Source organism: Oreochromis niloticus, linkage group LG14 (assembly GCF_001858045.2).
Source record: "Oreochromis niloticus isolate F11D_XX linkage group LG14, O_niloticus_UMD_NMBU, whole genome shotgun sequence".
Classification (NCBI taxonomy): domain Eukaryota; kingdom Metazoa; phylum Chordata; class Actinopteri; order Cichliformes; family Cichlidae; genus Oreochromis; species Oreochromis niloticus.
This window is the reverse complement of record NC_031979.2, coordinates 8,461,949-8,486,597: the sequence shown is the minus strand read 5'-3', so window position 1 is coordinate 8,486,597 and position 24,649 is coordinate 8,461,949. Positions and strand designations below refer to the sequence as shown.

Genomic DNA, 24,649 nt, shown 5'->3' with positions numbered 1-24,649 from the left:
AAAATGGGAATCCTGTCAGCTGCAGTAGTTGTATGAATGCAGATCTCATGGAAAAAAATATATGTAAAGACTGTGTCTTGTATGAAAATTATTAAACCAGTATTGACTCAATAAAGTCATGTGAGCTTTTGATTAGAAGTGACATCAGACAGAAAAATGGTTCCCAGAAGCGATCGCTGGTCTGTGGGTATGTGGGTGTACATCCATACATGTTTGTAAGCCTGCACCAATGAACAGTGGTTGGTCAAAACAAAAGGATTAAAGGCTGGTGTTTGATTAGATGTTTGTTTGTCTGTATGTGTTTCATTGTAATCAGTATAGCTGAGGTCACACAGACGTGCAGCGACATGGGCAAATGTGTGTGTTTTATTGTGATGAACATGGCTGAGGGCATGGCTTTATCCCTTTTAATCAAGGGAGTAGAAGGATGAAATGAAACACTGATGAGGGGAATGATGTCAACCCAGGAAGGGAGTCTCACATCTCTGTGTGTCTGTATCCCTGCATTCCCGCGTGTGTGTGTGTGTGTGTGTGTGTTAGAGAGAGGGGCATAAAAATATTAAAAGGCAAAGTTTAATGGACAAAGAAAAAAAAGAATTTAATGTTATAGTTGAGCTTAAGGTTAACTTAAGTTTGGTTAACCACATTAGTGGTAAGAAAGATGGAAAAACATTTTGATTTCATCCATACAATTACAATCATATACATATATCTATATATTTCTAAATTAAAGCCCATTGTGATTTTAGAAATAACTAATTTCTTGGTGTAGAGGAGCTATGAGTTCAAGTCACAAACACTGTGTTGTAGCGCCATCTAGTGGCGTCACTGCCATTAATATAATAAAAGGAACTTAAGTCCCAGGTGCTCTCGAACCTACTGTATGTGCATCTCATTTAGCTTCAAGTTTTAAAGTTTGGGGTCATGTTGAGTCACAAAAACTATTTTATTTATTTTTGTTTCTGATGTGTTGGGAGCAGTTTGTAAGTGTGTGAAAATGAAGAGCCTAAAATATTTAAAGCTTACAGAGAGCACAAAGTACTCTTCACAATAAACAGGATCTTTACAGCGCCAACTCTAGCTATTTATTGCTGCTACAGAAACGAAAGTTATGCAGGTCAGCAACCATTTACATGTAGACTGAACCGAAATGTAAATTCTTACTATATTTTAGACTTCTTTTTTGTAATGCTGCTAAACTGTTGTAAAAGGTTATTGGTAAATGAACAGTGGTCTTTCTTTAACAGGTATAACCAATCCACCTGAGAGCATTTATTTATGCAGCACAGACACAGAAGAGTGTGTGTAACATCCATTTATTACCACCTTATATGACAAATCTGGAAATTACAAACATTGTTTAATTGAAACATTATCTTCAACATTTAAAAAAAAGAAACTCAAATAAAGCAAAAAAACAAATTTAAGTTAAAAGGGGTGACAAGTCAACCTGAGAAGCGGTATACGGATGATCAATTGATCCAGAGTGAAGAAAATAAAAGTACAGGGGGGACGTATACAGAAAAAATGACTATTATTAGTCATTAAACGCTGATTCAGAATATCCTTCACATTTTAATCAGTTGTTTTATTTTTCTTAAAAAAATCATTTTTACACTTTGAGAACTTTTGGTTTTACAGAATGTTACAAACCTTGATGAGCCTTTGCTATAAAAAGGTCTTGGTATTAAAAAACATGCCACTGCTAAAAAAGTATCTCTGACACCATTTGAGCTCATAAGCTTTGGATTTAAATAATTAGAAGAACCCAATTTGAACACAACAAACAGACAGATGAGGTTAAACTCTATAAGAGCGTGTAGAAGAGGATCAAACTTTGGTGTCATTGAGAGTCAGTAGCATCACATTTCAGTAGAAAAAAATATTTCAAATCTGCTTTTTGTATTTGTTTTGTTTGAATCTGTTTCATCCCCCCAACTTTGTGTCAAATAGTTTCAAAAATAAAATAAAACCAAAAAAAAATCAGAAGTGTGAGACTTATTTGGAAAGACAATACTCAACACAATGAATAACAGCAATGAGCCGTATAGTAATCATAGAACTACTTCCCCAAGATGCTGATAGACTGTATACAATTTGCTGTGGTGATCAGAGCCAACACTCACGCAGACACACAGGACACCAAGTCCAGGCTCAGCTCTCCGGAGCAGAAACAAACTGCTGCTGAGCGGAGGCTGGCAGGACAGGAAGCAGGACGAGAGGACCCGGCAAGTTCTTCTAGCACCCTGCTGCAGAAAGGAGACCAGAGTCCCCCCAGCAGAAAAAAAACAGCCATCCTGTCCTCCTGCTTGTCCCTCCCACGTTTGCATTGTTCTAGTCTGTTTCTCTCCTCACTTTATCCATGTTACCCACTCTCTCACAGAGCCTGTTAGAAACAGTGCAAACCAGGATATGTGTGCTTGAGGAGATCTCATCACCAAAGATTTGGTACATGCACAAAAAGAGAGTACCCTAGAAGTCTGCTCCCAAGAGCACTAAGAAAAACACGACTATACACTTTAATTATAATATAATCAGTTTTCCTCTACACACTACTAACACAGGGAGGGAGGGAGGGACGGCGGGTGAGGGGCAGAGGGATGGAGAGGCAGAAAGGTGAAGGAAGGACAGGAAGAGGTGAGGAGGAGAAAGACCAAGAGGGAGAACGAGAGCGTTTAAGCACGCTCTCCACGGATGCGACGTGCCAGCTGGATGTCTTTGGGCATGATGGTGACACGCTTGGCATGGATGGCGCACAGATTGGTGTCCTCAAACAGACCCACCAGATAGGCCTCGCTGGCCTCCTGCAGAAAAGAGGAAATGCAACAGTTGTCAGCAGAGCTGAAACAATCACTTCAATGATCACTTGAATTTGGTATATTTATTACAGTTTTGGAGTTCATCATTTATTTTGCAACAAAAATCTTGAACAAAATTGCACAGAGAGCTTTTTTTTGTTTAAACTACATACTAGAGATATGTGTGTGTGTACACTGTATTAAGTCTTCAGCACACCTGACATACAATATAGATATAAATTTTAGGAGCACAACAGTTTGTAAAATTCACTCTAGCAATGTCGGTTCAAATCACATTTTTAGCACAAAAAAGGCAAAATAAGATGGCAGTGTTTAAAAAAAAAAAAAAAATGCATAAAGTAATGACGCCTCTCTCTTGTTGTGTCAACACTGAACACACAGCTTCAAGAACCCTGAGCTTCACATGGTGGCAGGATGATGGATCTGCACAGTGTGAGCACAGAGGCTGCAGGTTCTGACCCCGATTATATATCAACATATTGTGTGAGTTAACACATCACACACATTTATTCAAACCAGCACAGTGTCTGGCCAGCTTTAGAAGCTAACCCTGCGAGCAGTCAGGCTGTTTCAGGTGGAAACAGTCAGGCACAGACACCTTATCCAAAGTTGTGTGTGGGCAGGAAATCGCTGAAGCTAGCTGAGAATTTTTTTTTTTTTAGAGGGATACTCCTCCTGAAAGCCCCATTTCATACTGACCTGCAGAGCTCCGATGGCTGCGCTCTGGAAACGCAGGTCAGTCTTGAAATCCTGGGCAATTTCCCTCACCAGACGCTGGAAGGGGAGCTTGCGGATCAGCAGCTCAGTGGACTTCTGATAACGACGGATCTCACGCAGGGCCACAGTACCCGGCCTGAAGTGCAGAGGTGGAAATTAAACTTACTTTAAACTTGGCTTTTACTTACACTGTGCATATGCAACAATAAATACATTTAGAAGAGGAGAAACATCAGTGATATCCTGAAGAAAACACAATAACACAAAACCCTTACAGTAAACTGAAAAAAGAAATTACGTCTCTGTTTAAACTTTTCCTCTATATATATATATATATATATATATATATATATATATATATATATATGTGTATGTATAATACACGCACACATTTGGCTAGGTCTCTCTTGTTTTTAGATCTCTAACTGGAAAAAAGACATGTGTCCCTCTAATTACAAAACAGATAACCTGCGATAATCTTCCTGGCCTAAAACGGAAAGAAAAAGTTCTGCAAGTTAGTTTTTGCCTGCCTCACCTGTAGCGATGGGGCTTCTTGACACCACCAGTGGAAGGGGCGCTCTTGCGAGCAGCCTTGGTGGCCAGCTGCTTACGTGGAGCTTTACCTCCAGTGGACTTACGGGCAGTCTGCTTGGTACGGGCCATGGCTACTACAGATCACCTGAAAAAGAGTGAATAAAAAGGTTGAATTTGACATTTTATAGGAGAATTTTTTTTGCATGCCTTCTTTTTCTTGCTTGAAAGGCTCCAATAATTAAAATATGATAACAGGAAAACCTTTAATTGCATTTTGTGTTATTTTGTGTTATTACAGCAACAGCATTGATGTAATGCTACTGCTGTGTCGAATATGCTCAATAATGTCAATTTAAAATGAGGCAATTATTTAATCACAGCTATCGCAGCTAGTAGGTTGGAGAAGACAACTTGGATTTACTCAACTTTTCTAGTAAATAAACACACAAGACATTTCCCGTTGACGATCAGCCAGACATACGTCAATCAAAGTTGAACGACTACACGATTGGCTGGCAAAGCTAAAAATATAACCATGAGCCAACCAGGGTACAGAAACTAAAATGGGCGGGCTCTCCAGCTACCTTCCACTGTACTAGGTCCGCCCACCTCGCTCTGATGATGGCGGCGGTTTGATGCGCAAACGGGATAAAGACCCAGGGCAGAAGAGCAAGCGAGTAGCACATAAACAACTTCAATTTTCCAACTCTCTGACGCTCCAGCGAATCGGAAAATGAAAAAACCAGAGAGAGTACATGTTAAGGAACTCATAGGTGAACACAGGAATGCTGAACGACCCCTGACGGCTGCGTAGAACCGAGCTGAACCGGCGCATAATTTGAACCAGAATTTCCGCTCATCTGAACGGCTGCAGAGAGGACTGCATTTCACCGTCGCTTCGACAGCCGTGTGTCTTATTTTCTCACACGACGAAAACACTGTTTTTTCTCCCTCAAACGAGCTTGTAAATTGTAAATAATACAACTGAAAAATACAAAGTTCAGCCACGAACCAGGTGACACGTTTCGAGACGCTTACCTAGAGGGAAAGTGAAGAGAAGTGGAGAGAAATGTGTCGCTTGTCTGTATTTTCTTCTTCGTATCCACAATGGGAAGCAGCGTCCAGCGGGAAAATGGCCGCCGCGTCAATCATGTGTCCCACAATGCAACGGCGTTTACAACATTTCTGTGGTTACCGTGACAGGTGCTGCCCGGAACTGGGGAGTTAGTTTGACGGGTTTTTTTTTTTAATCGAACATGTCGGGCTTTTAAATGTCGGTAAAGCTTAATGTAGAATACGGAAGTGCCCGCGCTGCCTTTGAGTGCCTTTACTTCTTTATTATCGAATTAAAGTATTAACATTTGGGTCAAACTGAAAGACATTTAAAAGTTGGCTTCATGCAGTGACAGTTCAAAGGTTGTTTTTAAGTGCTTTTTCGCAGCAGTCTGGAAAATGCTGGCGTAACAAATATAATATAAAACCGGACTTTAATTTCCAGCTGTGCTTTTCCTACTATCAAAATGTCTCATATCCGAAATGCTGTTATTTGGTTTTATAAGGACTAATTTAAAAAAAAAAAAATTACAAGAACTTTGGAGTAGTTCTTCCAACATTTTTAATAGTATTTTTGCTAACTATTGCTGTTTTATGAATTTACAATAAAAAAGTAAGTAAAGTTATCCCTGTCCCTGGAGTGAGTTTGTTTTTTCAACCCCTGTTAAAAGGAAGTTTTTCCTACCTACTGTCACCAAGTAATTGCTTATAAATGGTCCTCTTTTTTCCTCTCTATTATTTTAGGGTATTTACCTTACAATATAAAGCACCTTGAAGCAACTGTTATTGTGATTTGGTGTTATATAAATACAACTGAACTGAATCTTACTAGGTTAATTTTTATATATGTATGTCAAAAATACACAACTGGGGGACTTTGCTTCAAGATAAAAATCACTTAAACAACTCATTTAACCACAAGAATCTGTTTATTATGTTTGTATGTGAATTCTGGAGTACAAATATTTTGCTCTTAAAAATGACTGAAACATAAATCAAGAACACAGTAGAAAAAAAAGGTTACCATATCAACCTGAGAGAGGAACAAAAAGTCATAATATTACCTGGACATGATAACGTGGCTGAAAATTAAAATATGATCAACAAAGGTCTGCTACATATATGCCGCTCATCATCTGTCAAACCATGCAGTGTCATCATAGCACAATGACATTTCCAATTGACAACCAGAATTGATCTTTTGAATTTTGATACATCAAACAGCAACAGTAGAAATACACCATATTGTAAAAAAAAAAAAAAAAAAAAAGCAAAAGAAAACTTACTACTTTTACAACAAATTTCTACTTGTTTTTTTGTTGATTTTTTTTTTTAAAGAAACTCAGAAGACTCATTATATCAATGTGTGTCTGTCTGAAGATGAAACTCAACCTTAACGCTAATTTCTATTCCCATGTTCAGATCATACACTATTCTTGGTTTGCAAAAGCATCTTATTCATGGAGGTCACAAGGTATTCCTGTGGCTCACTAATTAGAACTGATGAATGTGATTTCAAAGCACATGAAGATACCGCTAAGAAAAATCTGCTACCGGTAGCACCAAAGAAGACATGATCACACATTTACGGTTATCACAATCATGATATATATAGAGAACCTCAAACCAAACTACTAAGTATAGAGGAAGGAAAAGGAGAAATGAGTGGCGAAGGGACGAGAGGACAGAGTATAATAAATCAAAATGTTTTAAGCACGCTCTCCGCGGATGCGACGTGCCAGCTGGATGTCTTTGGGCATGATGGTGACACGCTTGGCATGGATGGCGCACAGATTGGTGTCCTCAAACAGACCCACCAGATAGGCCTCGCTGGCCTCCTGCAGGTGGCAGAAAAATTAAACATTAGAGGCATTTTAGTGAATAGATGAAAAATAGCATGTTTTTTTGCTTTAAAAAAAAAAAATTTAATCAGTGAGAGCTACTGACCTGCAGAGCTCCGATGGCTGCGCTCTGGAAACGCAGGTCAGTCTTGAAGTCCTGGGCAATTTCCCTCACCAGACGCTGGAAGGGCAGCTTGCGGATCAGCAGCTCAGTGGACTTCTGATAACGACGGATCTCACGCAGGGCCACAGTACCCGGCCTGAAGTGCAGAGGTGGAAATTAAACTGGCAGTGAGTCAGTCTTATCTTAGAGTGAGAATGTGCAACAATACAACAGGGGCCCCTAATTAAGAAGACTGACTAACAGCAGATGCCTGCTCTTTTCAAGCACATGAAGTTTACATTATACTATACTTTCCAGGAGAGCTAGGTGACCTCTCACCTGTAGCGATGGGGCTTCTTGACACCACCAGTGGAAGGGGCGCTCTTGCGAGCAGCCTTGGTGGCCAGCTGCTTACGTGGAGCTTTACCTCCAGTGGACTTACGGGCAGTCTGCTTGGTACGGGCCATGGCTACTACAGATCACCTAAAGAAAACAAGTAAAAGGCTGCATTAATAAAAATAATAACAACAATAATAATAAATACGGATACTTTTTCCCATATCTACAACAATCTTTTCGTTACAGCAATAATAAAAAAAAAGTGACTGCATGTTAATTTAGTTTCATATTTGTTAGATGATCAACAGACAGGGTTTCTTTTTTTACTTGTGGAAAGTTTGGCTCAGAATAAAATATGTGTACAGGCTGTAAAGAATGAAAATTAACTTTCGTATTGTATTTAAAATGATTTGGAAGTTAACATCAACATGACAGACTCCACTCTTCCACAGGAGCCTGAGTTTTGTTTTGTTTTTTTAAATACCCGAGGTGGCTTATGCAATTGCTGTAAAAAGCACACACACAAAAAAACCAGTAATAGGCAGCATAGGCACCCAATCATAACTGAGCTCTTTATCAGATAACCCAATCACATGCTGGATAAGCGCCTCTGGGGCGGGACGTAATCAACATGCCAACCACTCACGGCACGGGGTTTCCCAGACAAACCTCGCCCCTTGCGCACTGAACGTGGGTTCGTTCGTTTCTTCATATTGGGCTCTCCGCTTGCTCACAAGTCCAGTGTTTTTCATTCAGAATGAGCTATTTTAAAGGAAAACCAGTCCACCCCGCCCACCCCGGCGGCTTCGTAAAGGCAATCTAGCGCACCGAAGATGATGGCTGGCTGGTTGGCTTGAAGAATGTAAACGGGAAGGAAAAATCGTTGTACCAAACGAAGAGGGTCACAATAAAAACGACGGAAGAATATAAAAACCGCAGCGTGAAAGTGGAATATACTTTTTGAGGACGACACTAGACATGTCAGGGGATCGATTGATGATAATTATTGTGTCAGATGACCCCTCACTTTAGGCGCATTTCCGAGTCAAATTCGACCGGATCACAAGTGCTTTTTAGGTCCCTCTCTCCCCGAGCAGGCAGATAATAGCTCGAGTGCCCTGCGTTTTCGTCGAAAATAAACGAAAAAACACATCATTTCCAAACTAACTTGACATTAAAAGATAGAGTGGAGTTTTATTCAAATAGTGATACTCACCTTTGAAAACTTGGTCAAAGATTGCCGCCTAAAACTGGGAATGTATTCTTGAGACTCTTAAGCGTTGTTCTCGCAATAAAATGCAGGGAGGAAAAAAAAGAAAAAAGAACATATGAAAGCAAGAGGAGACACGTTTCCCATGATGCAACTGTGACAAACATATTTCACACATGCTGCAACATGATAAACAACTGCATCATCACCCTCACCAGCAACGTCCCGCAACAAGTTTTTCCCCAAGCTGGTTTTTGACCTCTTTGTTGGTTAAAGTAATTATTAGAGAAGTGTTTAAACCAAACGCCCATTACAGGAAAAGGGAGGCTGAAGCACCATCAGCATTCAAGAGTCATTGCAGAAAGAGTGATACTCAGTCTCCCAGCCCTTTAGAGCTATATTTGCTGTTTAATTTATATTTTTTTTCTCAAAAATAAAAAAATAAAAACAGTATAATTAAATAAATTCCTAATATATACAAATATAAATATATATATTTTACTTAAGAGAAGGTCCTACAATATGGTGAGTTTGTACAATATACAAATAAATCTCATCTTAATCTTGTAAACTATGCAGTGAAAAGCAAAACTACTTTTTCATTAAGTTAGTTATAAAAGCAATTTAATAGAATTTACTCTGCCAGTCCGGCTGGTGGCGCCAACACTGTGGTTCCCGCATACAAAAGAAGAAGAAACGCGCTTGTGTTTTTTCCAACATGGCGGCTGCCAGGAGGTTGAAGCGCGTGGCGGTCTCACAGCCAGGTTTTTTAACTTTAAACCCCAAAGTAGGCCCTACAGACCTGGTCAGCAGTCGGAGAAAGCGTGTGAACAAGAATAAGAAGAAGAACTGGAACAAATACAGCGACGTACAGGACGTAGAGGAGTTTCTAGAAGACGTCAGGCATCAAGAGAGGACCACGGGGTGAGTTAGCAGCCAGTGAGACGTGTTAAAAATTTATGTTTTAAGTATAAAGTTAAAAACAGAAATTCTCAACTATTATATCTGGTACTAGTATCTCTGCTCACCTTTACCCCCAGGTTTATAGTGGGGAATATAAAAATGTGCTATGTTTACCTTTCAGTTGATAATAATCATGATATCAGAACATCTCCGTTTAAACATTACTAGGATGAAGTTGCTTTTCTGTCGTGTGTGTATGCGTGGGACTTTTTGTCACTCTCATGGTTTGTAATGAGTTGATACAGTTTCAAACCTGCTGTCGGGCAAAAATAAACAGACGTGTTGGTTTGTGATCTTGAAATGTGAAAGTTTACTGTATACGTATGACATAATGGCATCTTTTTGGATTTCAGGGGTCTGCTGTCTGAGAAATCAGATGACAGTTTGTTCTTTTTGGATGTTGGACAGCCGAAGAAAGTTGAAGAGAAAGGTAAACTTGTTTTCCTGGCATCTAAAGCACTTTGTTTCTCTCCTCTCATTTATATTATTTTGTTTAAAAAATGCACCTGAACAAGTTGGTAAATTAGAAATTTTGTTTGTTCTGTGAAGAAGCTGCAGAACCAGTCAAAGGAAAGAAGAGGAAAGGGAAATCATCACGTCCTCTGAGGATAGACCTGATCCTTCAGCATGACTCCCGTGTTGCACCGCCTAAAGAGTCAGTAATCCTAGTCTCTTCTGATCCTTGAATCTGTTGTCGTTCAGCAGTAATTTTTTTTGGGGGGGGGGGGGTGCATTTTTGCCTTTATTAGGTGGCACAGTAGTGCATAGTAGACAAGTAAGTGTGGGAGCGTCAGGGAAGACACACCGCAAAGAGCCTTGGGATCAAGGTCTTGGCAGCTGCATATAGTCCTACTCACTCTGTGCGACCCCCTGAATCTGTTATATGGTTAGACCTAACTCTGTCACAGAAGATGATGCACAGCTTTAAATTGTCTGTCTGATTTCCTGTTTTTTGTTTTTAGTATGTTTGTCACACTTTAATATTTAAATTTGTTTGATGATGTGAACATTTGACAAAGATGATGCACATGAACAAATTCCAGTTTTTAAATGAAGGTGTTAATTATTAAGGGGGAAAAAAATTCCAAACCTACATGGTCCTATGTGAAAAAGTGATTGTCCCCTCCTTCTGTAACATAAATTGGTGTATTGCATCTTTGCAAAGCGGAGTTCAATTTCTTTAACCACACCCTGGCCTGATTACTGACACCTATTCTCAATCAAGACATCATTGACATAGGACCTGCTTGTGGCGTAGACCAAAAGATCCTTGAAAGACATCATGCCAAGGATCCAAGGAAATTCAGGAACAAATGACAAAGTAATTGAGATCTGTCAGTCTGGAAAATTTTATAAAGCCACTTCTAAAGCTGTGGGACTCCAGCAAACCACATTGAGAGTCATTATCCACAAATGGCAAAAACATGGAACCATGGTGAACCTTCACAGGAGTGCCTGGTCAAGAGCGCAGCAATGACTCATCCAAGAGGTCACAAGAAACTCCAGAACAACATCCAAAGAACTGCAGGCCTCACCTGCCTCAGTTACAGTCAGTGTCAATGACTCCACCATAAGAAAGACTGGAAAAATGGCCTGCATGGCAGAGTTCCAAGACGAAAACCACTGCTGAGCAAAAGGAACATAAAGGCTGGTCTCAGTTTTGCAAGAAAACATTTTGATGATCTCCAGGACTTTTGGGAAAATACTCTGTGGACTGACGATTTCACCTCTGAATAGCTTAAGGAAAACAAAAAGACAACTTTGGATTGGCCTAGTCAAAGTCCTGACTGGAACCCGATTGAGATGCTGTGGCATGATCTTAGAAAGGCAATTGATGCTCGAACCCCCCCTTTTCTTCTTTTATGTTATCTTTGTTTAATTTTACATTTGTTTGATCTGAAATATTTAAGTGTGACAAACAAATATTTATTCTATATACATTTTTTGCATCTTTATTGCAGGAGTGTGACAAAAATGGATTTTCTATCAAATTCTTATCAAAAGTCAATGTTGAAAAATACATTGATCTTAAATAAAGAGCTATATCTGGATATGTTTGTAGTGCATCTGGAACATAAAACTTATGTTTTAAGAATATTATATTTATCAAGAATATTTATTTAGCTTAATGTGGAGGAGGACTGTGTGTGTCCTGTGATGATCTCATCCTTGCGCTCCCAGTATTTCCTTCATGGGAATGTGAAGACAGCTCACAGGAGCTCAGGAGGCTGTTATGTGAACAGTGTCCTGGGATCTGAGGATATAAAAACACACCAGGAGAGGAGATTCTGCTCTAACACTTCCATTTCTTTTGCATCCTTCTTCCGCATGTAATCAAATAATCATCTCTTCTGCTTCCTCTTCCACCCCCCCACTAGTGTGCTGGCCTACCAGAAGCCAAATGCCAAGAAACTTCGTCGCGCTGCCGAGAGAGCGGAGAAGCTGGCAGCCAAAGGCGTGGTCCCACGGAGCAAGAAGCGTCTGCTGAACAGACCCGTTGTCGACAGGACCAGCAAAAAAACAGAAACGGAGGCCAACAACAACCCAGAGAGAGATTTTTATGACATTTGGGGACAAGAGAGTGAGTTTTGTGTTCATTTATGTACATCCAATGATGATCCCATCCTTGCGCTCCCAGTATTTCCTTCTTGGGAATGTGAAGACTAACATGGAGCTCAGCTGATTGTTGTGTGAACAGTCATCTGGGAACTGAGGATACATCTTATACATATCAAAGTATACCTACTGTTTAGTCTGAGATTTAAAAAAAAAAAAAAAAAAAAAAAAGTCTTTTGGTTGAGATTTTCTCGCAGTGGTGCAGCCAGTGATGCAGTTACTGTCAGTTCTATTTGTGTTTCTTGCTTCTACTCACATCTACAGCACGAGATCCACCTGACATGTTTTGATGGTTCACTGGGTTCTATAATTTTCTAGAAGTTGTTAGTAGCTTCAGGGGTAAAGGTGGCAGAGCACTTCATTGATCTCTGACGGATTCAGCAGTGATTTAACACTTTTACGTGGCTCAGAGACTCGGGGTTCATGCAGAACTGTGGATATCTGTATCTTGTTACATTGTGGTAGTTTATATGTGAAGGATAAGCTGTGTTAAAAAAAACAAAACAAAAAAAAACATGACCTGAAATGATATGGGCACAGTGTGGGTGAATGCTCATTTAAAGATTTCTGTGGCACAGAACGTTTGTCCATACCAGCTGATGTGATTAGGGGAACCCAGAAGAGGAAGCTGTAGGTTTTAGTGCTGGCTTGTTTAGAGTTGATTGCAGTATGCCAGTGTTATTGTACATACTTATATTATGGAATTCCAGTTTAGGTCAGCCAAAGCAATGTTCCAGCTGAGGTGGAGGAATACTTTGACATGCTGCTTTGCTGTCTAACAGCTGTTTTCCCTGCAGCTGTGTTGACAACTTGCAAGACTGGCACAGGGATCTGGCTTGATTTTCCTAATATCTGCAGTTAATTTAGAAAATATGGTAGTTTTGATGCATTTTATTGAAATCTTGTGTATAAAAACTTTTTTTCCCCCCATTTCAATTACAGCCAAAGATTTAGGCGAACCCTGGTATCTTCAACAGACGCGCAAGAAACTTGTCAAGGTGAGAATAACAGTTGACTAAGATTAATCATGCTGTGTGAAGTGCCCTTATTTTGAAAGGGTTAAAATAGGTTTACATAGTTGAGTGTAAATAAAAACATTTTTCCCATGATATGTACAAAGAGTTTGTTTTGACAGAATCCTGGGACACCTGCTGATAACGTTCATACTGTCATGAGGTTGATCCCATCAGCTTGGTGTTAATTTGCATAGATATGCATGGACGCATGTATTCACTCTTTCATATAATTACAGAACGTATTAAGGTTGTATTAGAGGAAGCTGCCCATTCATTCATTGTGTGCAGAGATGCTGGTTTGACATCATGGCAGTGTGTTACATGGCAATGTAGATAAATAATTGTGTAACTTGACTACAGCAGTGTGACAGGCGGGTTGGCAGCAGTGTTTTCTGTGGGGGGAGGGATAAGTGTTTGGCACAACTTTTCAGAACCCTTACATGTAAGATAGAGGGAGGGCTGGTTTAATTGATTCGAATCAGTGTGTGTGTGTGTGTGTGTGTGTGTGTGTGTGTGTGTTATTTGATTTTGTTAAAGTGTGGTGTTTTGATATTTCAGCGTCCAGAGAAGCTGAACGAGAAGCCGTCTGTGCTCCCAGCTGTAGAGGTGATCGCTCCGGGAGGGTCCTACAACCCAGACTTTTTCTCCCACCAGGTAAATTAAAAACCTGCATCTTTAGGTGTAGTTACTGATCCTACATATTGAAATGTAATTGCTGAAAAAGATTAAAGTGTTGCATAACTGTTAATTTCATATGAGTGCTCTTTGGTGCAAAAAATAAACATGGTAACTTTTATGTAGGCAAATTTTTGAATGGAAACAGTATTTAGAGCAAGGTGACTTTGAAACTATGGCCCCAGTCTAACAACCACTGACTTAGATTATTAGAAAGCTGAAGCTGGTAATTAACAAATGTTCATCTTTCTCCTCTGAATGCAGGAATTGCTCAGGGAAGCCCATGAGGTAGAGGTGAAAAAGAAGAAGGTAGAAGACAAAATAGAGAGACAGCTGGCTTACAACAAAGAAGACACAGCTACAGAGGTACAGCTGACGATTCCTGTAGCTCTCCTTCATCTTTCACTTTGTTTTTGGTGCTGCTGATGAATGTGTCTTTGGCTTTTTTTCAATTCTATTGTGTGTTATTGTGATTTTCAGGAGACGATCCTCCGTGAGCAGGTAGAAGGCTTGGTAGAGGAGAGTGAAGAGGAGGAAGAAAAAGAAGATGCTCCGAAAGAGGATGGGGAGGAAGTGGCAGTGGGAGCCATCGCAGTGGCTGACAAGAAGACTGAAAGACAGAGAAAGAGAGAGAAGGCAGAAAAAATGAAGGTACGGCTACAAGAAGTTTTAAAATATCCCAAATTACAGTGAACCTGACATAAGTTTTCATATATTTGCAAAAAGATTGCACTGAACCCAAAGTGCAGTGAGCATTTTCACAGCACATTTGATTTGCCACTGTAGGTAAAGGATGGGTTTGTTAATGACTGCTTCATTCCACTTGGGTGGTACTTCTGTATACATCCTCACTCTCATGGCTTATTAAGGGCACCTAATGGAGTCACTATTGGGCTGATGAATGTGTGCCTACAGTGAAAAGCCAAAAAGTTCCACTGAAAACTCATTAATTGCATTTTATTGTATTAAGATTTTTCACAGGAGGATACATTGATGTCTGTGTAAGAATTTTTAGTTCAGTTAGAGCCCCCATCAGAGAGAAGGTTTAAACAGTAGGTGGGTGGGACTTCTGCACTCACGGACACAGCTGGCAATATCTGCTCTCCCTGAAACCATAGAAAAAACTAATGGAAACTGAAGTTTTAAAGTTAGTCTAACAAGCTCACCTCCTAATACCCATATTATCATTCCACTCACATTTTAAACATTTATCTCACTGCCTAAGACTCCAAATTAATCATTTTTATAAAGTATACAGTATCTCTTAAACAGTATAACAGTACTTGATATAAACACACCAGTCAGAACAGATGGGTTGGACGTGAGTACATCAGAGGGCAGCTCAGGTTGAGCAATTTGGAGCCAAAGTTAGAGAGGCAAGGCAGAGATGGTTTGGACATGTACAGAGGAGGGATAGTGGATACATTGGACAAAGGATGACCAGAGATTCATGGATTTGATAAAGATGACTATGCAGAGGGGCGGTGTGACAGAGGAAGGAGTGAGAGGCAGGTGATCTGCTGTGGTGACCCCCTAAATAGGCAGCCTAAAGAAGAGTCAGAACAAATGGCTCAAACTTGATCTGATGACTTCAACATTTGTAAATGGTTAACCTGAAATCTGAAGGGAATAAAAATGTGTGTATGTAACACAGTCCACTGATGGCTCTCTTTTGCTCCCTAATATAGGAGCAGCAGCGGTTGGCAGAGAGGCGACAGACTGAGCAGCAACAGCAGCTCTTCCAGCTTCGCTCCATAAAGACCTCGATCAAACAGCAGGAAGAGAAGACCCAGGTCAGACAGAAACGACGCAAGGCCAAGGAGGAGGCCCAGAAAGCTCAGCCCAGGCGACTCGGCAAACTCAAGTAAAGCCCTAACATTTTTTTTTAATTTTTTTTTTTTTTAATTAAAAACGCACTCATACTTGCGTGCTCCAGAGTTTTGACTTTCATACAGTCTGAGGTGCAAAATGGGTTTAAATTGTGATTACAGATTTTTTTTATTTTTTATTTTGTTTGTTAAAGTTTGATTATTTCTGTTTCTTTGACAGCTGTTGTTGTGAAATCTAAAAAAAAAAAAAAAATCTGATTATGACAAGGGAAGTTTGAACACTTAAAAGAACAATAAAGAGTCATTGTGTGTTTTTTCTCCTTCAGTCACAGCTGCTAATGGGGAAAGAATTGTAATTCTCTGCTGTAAAGTTGTACATGGACAACAGCTTCAGTGCACTCTCTAGTAATGGCTGCTATTTCTGTTGGCTATGAAATCAAAATATTGTTTTTAACTGAACAAAACTAGCATGACAAGTCATCTGGTAACAGTCAAAGCAAGGATTTTTCCCAACTGTTTGGGAGATGTACTTATTTCCACAGTGGTGAAAAAGAGGTGGGTGGTTGGGATTAAATCAGGGTCACTGAGTGGTTTCTAAACCTGCGTGATTGGCACTTTAGTCATGTGATCCTACACTGCCATCATCGTTGTCTCATGTTCAAAATGGCTACCAAGATAAACCACATGGTTAACGGTCACATCTGCAAAATTTCAGTTTGATTATGTTCTGTTAGTCTTTTTGCAGCATTTCAGCGTCAAACTGCAGCAGTTTGTTAAATCATAGCTGAATCATCATCTATGATTCAGCTCCCCCGCCTGGTATTCATCCACATTTTCAAACGTCCTCGCCCAAGTTCAATTTTCTGTTGGTAGTGGCCAACATTGTCTCAGCAGGGGTCATTTTTGGCTGTAAATAGCCTTTTCTCTCCACGTCTTTAATGTTAGCTTTATATATTTCTTCACAGGTTCCAGCCTCAGGACATGGAGGTTCAGTTGAGCGACGAGCTAGCTGGCTCCCTGCGACAACTCAAGGTACTTCAGAAGCACTTTGACCTCCATGAGCAAGGACACAGTTTATCTGTAATGGGTTTTGGCTAATTTGGCTGCTGTATTATCTTCAGCACTCTGCACTGTTCAAAGCTTTATCCCATTCTCTCATACTGTGCTGACGCTTTCCCCACAGGGATCATTAGTTTCATTTGATGTAATTGCTGGTGGAAAATTCCCAGTTCTTCCCTCTTATCTCCCCCAATTATGTCTTTGAATAATACTTAAATCGGTCTTTGTGATGAGAATAGGATTTTATGATGCACGTGGGAATTGCATATCCAGTGAGAGCAGCGTGACATTTGTGTCACATGGCTTTGTTTTGACTTTTCTCTTTGTGTAATGTTGCAACTCCACAGCCAGAGGGCAGCGTGCTCATGGACCGCTTCAAGAGTCTGCAGAAGAGAAACCTTATTGAACCCAGAGAAAGAGCCAAGTAAGGACCTCTGCTTCGCTCTTACATAACATCTAATCAAAGGCCCAGAGTGATGTGTGAATTCATAAGGTGCATAGTGAATAACATGAGTTTCCACCCTCCCCCCCTCTCTCCTAGGTTCAAGAGAAGACTCAAGGTGAAGTATGTGGAGAAGAGGGCTTTCAAGGAGATTAGTTGATGCCGACCTACGCACCACGGGACTGAGCGCAAGAAGCTGGGCAACTTTTAAACCACCAGTGCAGAATAATGGAACTGTGTATATACGATATGACTGCTGAGGGCCTGCTGGGCCCTTTCAGACTGATGTCACCTGCAAAAGTGATATATAAACTCTGACCAAGAGTGCCGGATATGAGTTTTGATTGTTTCCTGTAGTGCATCTGCCATGCAGTGTTTGTATAATTTCTTTCAGTTAAATACAGATTACTGTATTATTGTGTGTGTTTGTGTTACATAATGTCATGCCTATCAGGGCACAATCAAAGGGTTTGTAGTAAACGGCCGAGTCCAGCTGTCAGTGTGTCACTACGCTGCTCATATATGAGTAAACTTGAGCAGGCACATGAAGTGTTAAACCCTGCAGTGGTAATGACAATATGTCAGCTCATTGTTTCTCAAGATTATGCCATCTTCACACACCTAAATATTTTAGTATATTCTGTGCTTCTTTGTTTTATAGATTGATTAAAGAAGTCCATCATAGAGGCTGCTCAAATGAGATGCCATCATTTAATCCGTTTTCACAAACAGTTGATACACTCTGCTTTAGATGCTAGGATGCCCACATTATATAACAATATGCAGCAGTTAAGAGTACACAATAGAAACAGTATGCCTTTTTAAAATCCTCAGTAACATTAGTTGATTAAGCTGAGCTTAACTGAAGTAGATTAATGCATTTCTTTTTTTTTTTTTATATTGGGTTTAAAAAAACAAACAGATGGGCTTGAGGAAGTTGGCATGTGATAATTGATTCCATCCCGCTGGCTTAAAACCATAATTGCCTTCGGTGTCCCACTGGCGTGAACAAGGACCTGCACGCGCACACAGACACCCACGCCCCGTCCCCTGAGCCCCATTGTCCCTGGAGTTGCTCCAAAGCTTCTTATCTGTTAATCAGTGTGAAATTGTAGTCTTTACCTTCAGTGTCCACAAAAGGGCTCCCAACCACATGCATGCTAGTCAGTTGAGCTGTCCCTCCCTCTCAAGACAAAGTGTGCACCTGATCCTGGACTATGCTCGTTTGAGCACTTATTAATGGTGATGACGCCAAATTACCTGCTGATGAATTAACCTGGTGACTCATAAAGCCACAGCCCATCTCCAACCCTTCGTTCTATATTTAAAGTTTTTTACTGGAGAACACAGATATGAGATACTGGGCCAGAAGTAATTTTATCAAATAATTTGTTGTACAGATGATATTGTGAATTTTGCTGCTTTTTTTTTTTCTTAAGTACTTTGTGGGCTTTGTATCAAAAGATTGAGGCATTTTGACGTGCAACACCAAATCTGTAGGACTCCATGGAGGATGACTGGTCTGGAGAACTGAGATTTGATAAATCAGGCCTATGGTGAGGCCTGCAGCTCCACAACGCTATCATCAACTGCATATAAACATACCGTCAGTTACAGTGTTATAAACAGAGGCTAATCAGCGTTAAAAAGTTTTTTCCTTTAATTTGTCACCGAGCTGTTTCCAAACTAATTGTTTTAGTCAAAATAAAAGGGCGCACATTGCCATATAAGGATATTAGTGTTTTCTCCTGCACTCATGCCAGTGACCAACTGCAGCCAAGTTGTTTGCACCCCTCCCGTTTGCCCTCCTCTCTTCACGTGTGAGACATGGTGCTGCCAGATTGTGTTGGCATGAGGAGTAGGAGGGATTACGTGTGTGCGCAGTCACTCATTACCTCCTTCAGAATAGATTACTACTCCGGTCTGCAGAGCCAGCGAGTAACAGTGGAAGCCTCTAAAACACTCAGCTGCACTGCATGGAGATGCCAGTGTGTATATGTGTGTATAAGTCAATGTTGTCAAGTGATCTCAGGATTGTTTGCTGCAAAGTGACAGGCATTTTTTTCCATCCCTCTCTCTCTCTCTCATGCTCTTTTTTCCGTTCTTTTTTTGTGTGGGGGGGGCGGCCTAGTGTCCTCCTGCCTGTCTCACCTTGTCCCCCTCCTTGCGTACACGCAGCACACGCAGAGGCACGTGGACGCACTGAGCTCTGTCATGCAGGATACAGGGACATAAAGATCCCAGAATGACCCCAAAACAAGATACAATTCAGACAAGGAAGCAGTGCTGAAAAATCGTATAAGTTTTTTTTTTTATATAGTTGCTGAATCATTAATGTTTAGAATGTACAATCTGTGTGTCAGAGCACCTATCAAATCAACACAGACGCGCTCCTAACTCACATAAAATACATGGACCGAAGTCCACATCTATCAATCTTTGAATCCAGGTGTTTTCAGTCCCAGTACTCACTTAATCTGAAGGGAAAACTAGCCATAGAAACATATTGCTTTTTGTACCATAATGTAAATATACCTTTTAATCAAGTTTATGGGAGCATAGCGCCTTGAGGAACTACAGTTTTTGCCACTTCGACATTGGCTTCAATTTTCAGCACTGTCTCTGAAACTACAGGAAATGACAAAGTGTCCTGAGGAGTTGAAAGTCAAAGATTTTGATATTAAACATTTTTAAAAAAGTCAAATATTTTTAGCTTTTTGTTTTTAATGTCATTGCAAAGTAAATGTGGGGTTGTTAGAACAAAAAGGAGGACCCTATCATTTGTGCTAGATTCAGGATTCATATTTTTTCTGTAACACTGAGTAGGGATGCCCTGAATGTGAAATATCAACACCTTTTGTTTTGATTTTGTTTTTTTTCTGGCTTTCTATCATCTTTAAAAGTGCTTAAAAACACAATTTTTCTTTTTTTCATTTTCATTTTTTCATTAAGCCTGTGGAAAATGGATGTAATAAAAATATTGAAGGTAACAGCAAGATGTGACATCTTATTTGCAAATACTGATATTCAGCCAATATACCCATCAGCTCCTCATTACTGACTAATATTTATATCACATTAATATTTATATTACCACTGCAAAATATATCTAATGTATATCTCTTGTAGACTATTGTCCAGGTAGTATTTAAAAGCCTTACTAGCAGCATATTACATAATATCCGAATTATCATTTATCACCGTAGATCATGAAACAGACTACTACAGTGCCTCTTTGCAACATCTGCTCTGTGGGGATTTTTTCTCTACGATGTGACATTTAATGATGATTAATGCATTCATTAAAAAAAAAAGAGCAACAACGGGAAGAATCACTGATAATGAAAACACCTAGATGTTTGGTCATGCGTGATTTTCTCGCATGATTACTGATGGTGTGTTTGAGTGAGAGCGAGTATCTCACACACACACAAACACACACATCGTGATCTCGCTCTGTCACACACTTCCCCTGTGTCGCCTCAGTATCCTTGCATAGCCTCGGCGTGACACTGCCTCTAATGTCTCCGTCTGCAGTGTACAGTAGGTATCACTGCACAGACACGAGAACACAATGGATGACAAAAATGTAAATGCAGGAGAAAATCGTGTGTGGTGGAAGAGTGAAAAAATGTTTGTGTGGTATGATGGGGAGGTGGAGGGGAGGGGTGGGGGTGGGGGGATAAACACGGTGATGGAGAGTGAGTGAGAGGGAGCCAGAGGGGGGAGGAGCAGAGAGATGATTCCTCGCTCTAATCCTCTAGACACACGCTCGGTCTGGCTGCCTACTGGCTCAGAGAGACAGAGGGAGAGAGACGGAGGCAGGTGGAGGGCGCAAACAGAGAGAAACCAAGTGGGAAGGAAAAAAACAAGATGAAGGGAAGAAAGGAAAGGAGCGCTGCCTCTCGTAAAGCACGCTGACAGAAACAAACAGAGAGAGAGAGGCAGGGAGGAACTGGATAACCCAGCGACTCCGGCACTGTTTCTAGCAGAGGGAAGGAGGAGGAAGAGTGCGATGCTACAGTGCTGCTCTGCCTGAACCAAAGCAGGAGGGAAGGAAGGAGTAACAGAGAAGAGGAGGAGAAGGAATCCCTCGAAAAACAGCCTGAAGAGTGGACAGAGAAAGAGGATGGAGGAGAGGAGAACACGCAGAAACCCTTGGGTGCTCAGGCTCACATGAGTGTATGGACCTGTGCCCGGCCGGAGTTACTACAAGATGCTGTCAAAGAACGAGCGTGCGAGGGCGGAGTGTTAGTGTGCGAGTGATGGATGTCTGTTTGCACAAACTACGGCCGCTCCGCAAAAGTCAGCAGAAGTAGACGAGAGGCTCGTGTCTCTGTCAGAGCAGGTGTGTGCGAGTGTCGGTGTGAGAACATATGACACACCAGCTGTTTTAGGAGGTAAACAGAGCCGGGGTAGCCCAGAGGAGAGAAGAAGGAAGACACGTTCACGTGAGGAAGTGCATGGAAGGCGAATCGCACACGCGGAATCAACCGGTTCAGAGTCGCAGTTAGTGGTGTGAGGAAAGCGTGGTGGACAGCACATTTAATAGAAGACAGGGAGTTTACAATGAGGTGTCACTGAGCTTCTCCGGGGTTCCTGACTTCTCTATACCAAACCAGCCACCTGAAGCCACTCCCTACCTCAACTCAACCCAACAAGTGGACTTGAACACTGAGAGACAAGGACTTGAACCCCAGCTGTCTGGGAAGCCCACCTGAAGTGGGGTCAGTCCTGACTTTCTGTGCCCAGTGGATGCCTCCTGACTCCAACCATGGGAGAATGGACCATCCTAGAGCGCCTCCTGGAGGCCGCTGTGCAGCAGCACTCTACTATGATTGGAAGGTAAGCTGTTGAAGACGTGAATGTTATCTTTTAATTGAAATTATGTGCATGTGTCCTTATCTATATGTGTTTCTACAGTATAGTAAGTGTGTGCATGCTGACTGTGAGTCCCTCGGTGCTCACATTCAGGTCCAGTGTGACGGGTTGCAGGTTGTGGGGGGTAGGTGGGTTAGTTTCTTTAATCCGTCTGAGTGATACGATGGGAGGGTTAGGCAGCCATGAGGACTGGTATTTGTCCACACAGAGGACTAAAACATTTACAATTCTGTCATTCCCAGTTTTTGCCATGTGCTTCTCCACGCTGATGCCCTCCTCCTCGTCTTAACATCAAGTTGGTTTCAGAAGGCAGCACGCTACACAAGCGTGACTCAGTTGACAATTTACCACAGTTTTTTTCACTTCGTCTTTTTCTGTCAAGTATGAGGTCATCTTCTTTATCTTTACCCACCCCCCCCAAAAAAAGAAAAAAATCCACGAGTCACAGCCGATCACAGCAGTTATGATTTATGCATTCTCTAACATGCCGAGATGTCTTGCATCTTAGTTTGAGTAACTCGTTCTCAGCAGCCGCAGGACGAGCAATTATTCATGAGCATTTTAGCTACCGGGGCACATCGGCTCTGTAAACATTATTAGGCACGTCTTAACATCAAGTAAAGGACGTATTCCTGAGTATGAAGGCTTCTCAGGGTATCTGTGAAACCGCAAGTTCAACTTAAGTTCATGAGAAACCATCTGAATTTGCAGTTTAAACCCATTCCCTCCAGCTACTGACTCACCCTTGCTAGTGGTACTCTTGAATTATTGAGCGAATGAATGTTGGGCAGTTTATAAAGTAAACGATGCGTGGAGTTTGTTTTTTTTCTGGATGAGTCTTCTTCTGCTTACAAAACTCTGAGTGTGAAGTTTGTCGTGTTGACTTGAAGCTTGATTTTGAGAGTCAGACTGGTCGGAGTCGTTTCCTTTGGTGTTATGATACACGGTTTGTCAGCATTTGCTTTCCCTCATTCATGAGACCCTGGGAGCACACTGTCCTTCATCATCTAGGCTAGTCATAATGGCTGCGGGGTCTCAGCGAAAGAGCGGGAAAGAGAAGAGACAGAGAGGGTAGCTAAGGAGAAACTCTCAAAAAGAACAATGAGATCTACGGAGGCAGTCAAAGAAAAGGGTAAAAATTAAACAAATCAAAAAGCAGAGCAAGACAACTTGGTTACGAAGTAGAACGGGGATGAGGAGAACCGACAAGCGGAGTGCGAGATGTGGGAGACACGAAGCAGATGACGGAGAAAGAGTAAAAAGACCGAGTGAAGGCGAAGACAGCGGGGAGCGCTTATTCACAGACAAGCGAGCAGACACATGGCTTCAGTCTGCAGGGCGTTGGTAGGAAGCCAAGAGGAGTCTCGTCACGAGATGGTGCTGCATGTCATGACCTAAGCAGAGCAAGCAGGACACCCAGAGGCTCAGATCATCTTTGCACAGATTATATCTATTGTACAGACAGCTGAAATGTTCAGAACACAGGAAGAGCCCATTAGAAGTTCAAAAAGAAAATAGCCAAACATTCACATGGGCTCACCAGCAGACCTTTCTGACTTAAGTTGCATCTGCTCTGGTTCAATGAGTACCCTCACTCTCGATACCCTTATGGCAATATTTATAGCAAGTCTGCAAATTATAGCACCTGAAAAGTTCCCACATATCTACAGACAACAAAAGTTAAAACAAAATCTTTCTAATAAAACTGAGGTGGTACTTTTTTTAATAAAGAAATTTTTATCATGAATACACCACCATCACTATCCAAGCTAAGGGGTCCTTCTCCTTGTTGTGGTGTGCTTGGTTTAACTACCAAAATGCCACTAATGGAAATTTGGGCAAGCCTCATTATGTATGATTTAGACTTCTGCAGGAAATTTACATTGTGAATTGACGATGAAACTGGAAACCCCTTTTTAAACCTTTTAACACAATAACTTCACATTAGCACAGGGGTGTCCAACTCCAGGCCTCAAGGGCCGGTGTCCTGCAGGTTTTAGATGTGTCCTTCATCCAACACAGCTGATTTAAATGGCTAAATTACCTCCTCAACATGTCTTGAAGTTCTCCAGAGGCCTGGTAATGAACTAATCATTTGATTCAGGTGTGTTGACCCAGGGTGATATCTAAAACCTGCAGGACACTGGCTCTTGAGGCCTGGAGTTGCCCACCCCTGCATTAGCACCTTTTTTTTAATATGTAGAGTTCATGCTGTGGCAGGACCTAATGGCGATCTTTTCCTAAACCCAACCCTTTTGGTTCCTGAAGCTAACAAAAGCAAAAGTGAACAGTAAGCAAAAAGAGTGCTCCCACTCAGAATATGAACTCCAGTCTTCTGATAGACAGTCACCACTAATGCCTAAAGTGGGGATTATGTTTTCCCTCTCTGCGAGTTTGCTAGCCTCTGCTTGGGTCCCAGTGATGTCAATGTCATCATGAGACAGTTAGCGAGAGGGTTCATGCGAGAGTCTGCATGCCTGCCTGTTTTTTGTGGCTGCATGGACTCGTCTGCGAAGAATTTACATTACAATGCACAACTATGCATGCGGCCA

General features: G+C 41.2%; 4 protein-coding genes and 1 long non-coding RNA gene across 5 annotated transcripts in view; 2 read left to right on the top strand and 3 right to left on the bottom strand.

The window, feature by feature from the left end:
* Positions 1–1,299: 1,299 nt before the first annotated feature.
* LOC106098523 (histone H3.3) lies at positions 1,300–5,254 on the bottom strand. The gene is made up of 4 exons (XM_019367676.2): positions 5,109–5,254; positions 4,072–4,215; positions 3,519–3,672; positions 1,300–2,804 (listed from the first exon to the last, which is right to left on the bottom strand). Exons 2-4 carry the CDS (start codon positions 4,197–4,199, stop codon positions 2,676–2,678), a joined length of 411 nt encoding a protein of 136 aa, XP_019223221.1. The 5' UTR covers positions 4,200–4,215; positions 5,109–5,254; the 3' UTR covers positions 1,300–2,675.
* Positions 5,255–6,033: 779 nt separating this feature from the next.
* Positions 6,034–8,777, bottom strand: LOC100691280 (histone H3.3). Its single transcript, XM_019367675.2, has 4 exons — positions 8,623–8,777; positions 7,407–7,550; positions 7,071–7,224; positions 6,034–6,961 (listed from the first exon to the last, which is right to left on the bottom strand). Exons 2-4 carry the CDS (start codon positions 7,532–7,534, stop codon positions 6,833–6,835), a joined length of 411 nt encoding a protein of 136 aa, XP_019223220.1. The 5' UTR covers positions 7,535–7,550; positions 8,623–8,777; the 3' UTR covers positions 6,034–6,832.
* Positions 8,778–9,303: 526 nt separating this feature from the next.
* On the top strand, positions 9,304–17,723 carry nop53 (NOP53 ribosome biogenesis factor). Its single transcript, XM_005454294.4, has 12 exons — positions 9,304–9,540; positions 9,933–10,009; positions 10,129–10,234; positions 11,958–12,160; positions 13,138–13,193; positions 13,770–13,865; positions 14,151–14,252; positions 14,367–14,537; positions 15,575–15,750; positions 16,681–16,747; positions 17,122–17,198; positions 17,316–17,723. Exons 1-12 carry the CDS (start codon positions 9,335–9,337, stop codon positions 17,374–17,376), a joined length of 1,398 nt encoding a protein of 465 aa, XP_005454351.1. The 5' UTR covers positions 9,304–9,334; the 3' UTR covers positions 17,377–17,723.
* LOC112842206 (uncharacterized) overlaps positions 14,544–24,649 on the bottom strand; it is a 45,639-nt gene continuing 35,533 nt past the window's right edge. The window contains exon 3 of the long non-coding RNA XR_003213931.1: positions 14,544–14,992. This is a non-coding gene — a long non-coding RNA (uncharacterized LOC112842206). The remainder of the gene's footprint in view (positions 14,993–24,649) is intronic.
* The window catches only part of gjd1b (gap junction protein delta 1b), a 33,185-nt gene continuing 29,479 nt past the window's right edge, over positions 20,944–24,649 (top strand). Inside the window, exon 1 of the mRNA XM_003449275.5 lies at positions 20,944–22,061. Coding sequence (XP_003449323.1) covers positions 21,991–22,061 — 71 coding nt within the window. The 5' untranslated portion in view covers positions 20,944–21,990. The remainder of the gene's footprint in view (positions 22,062–24,649) is intronic.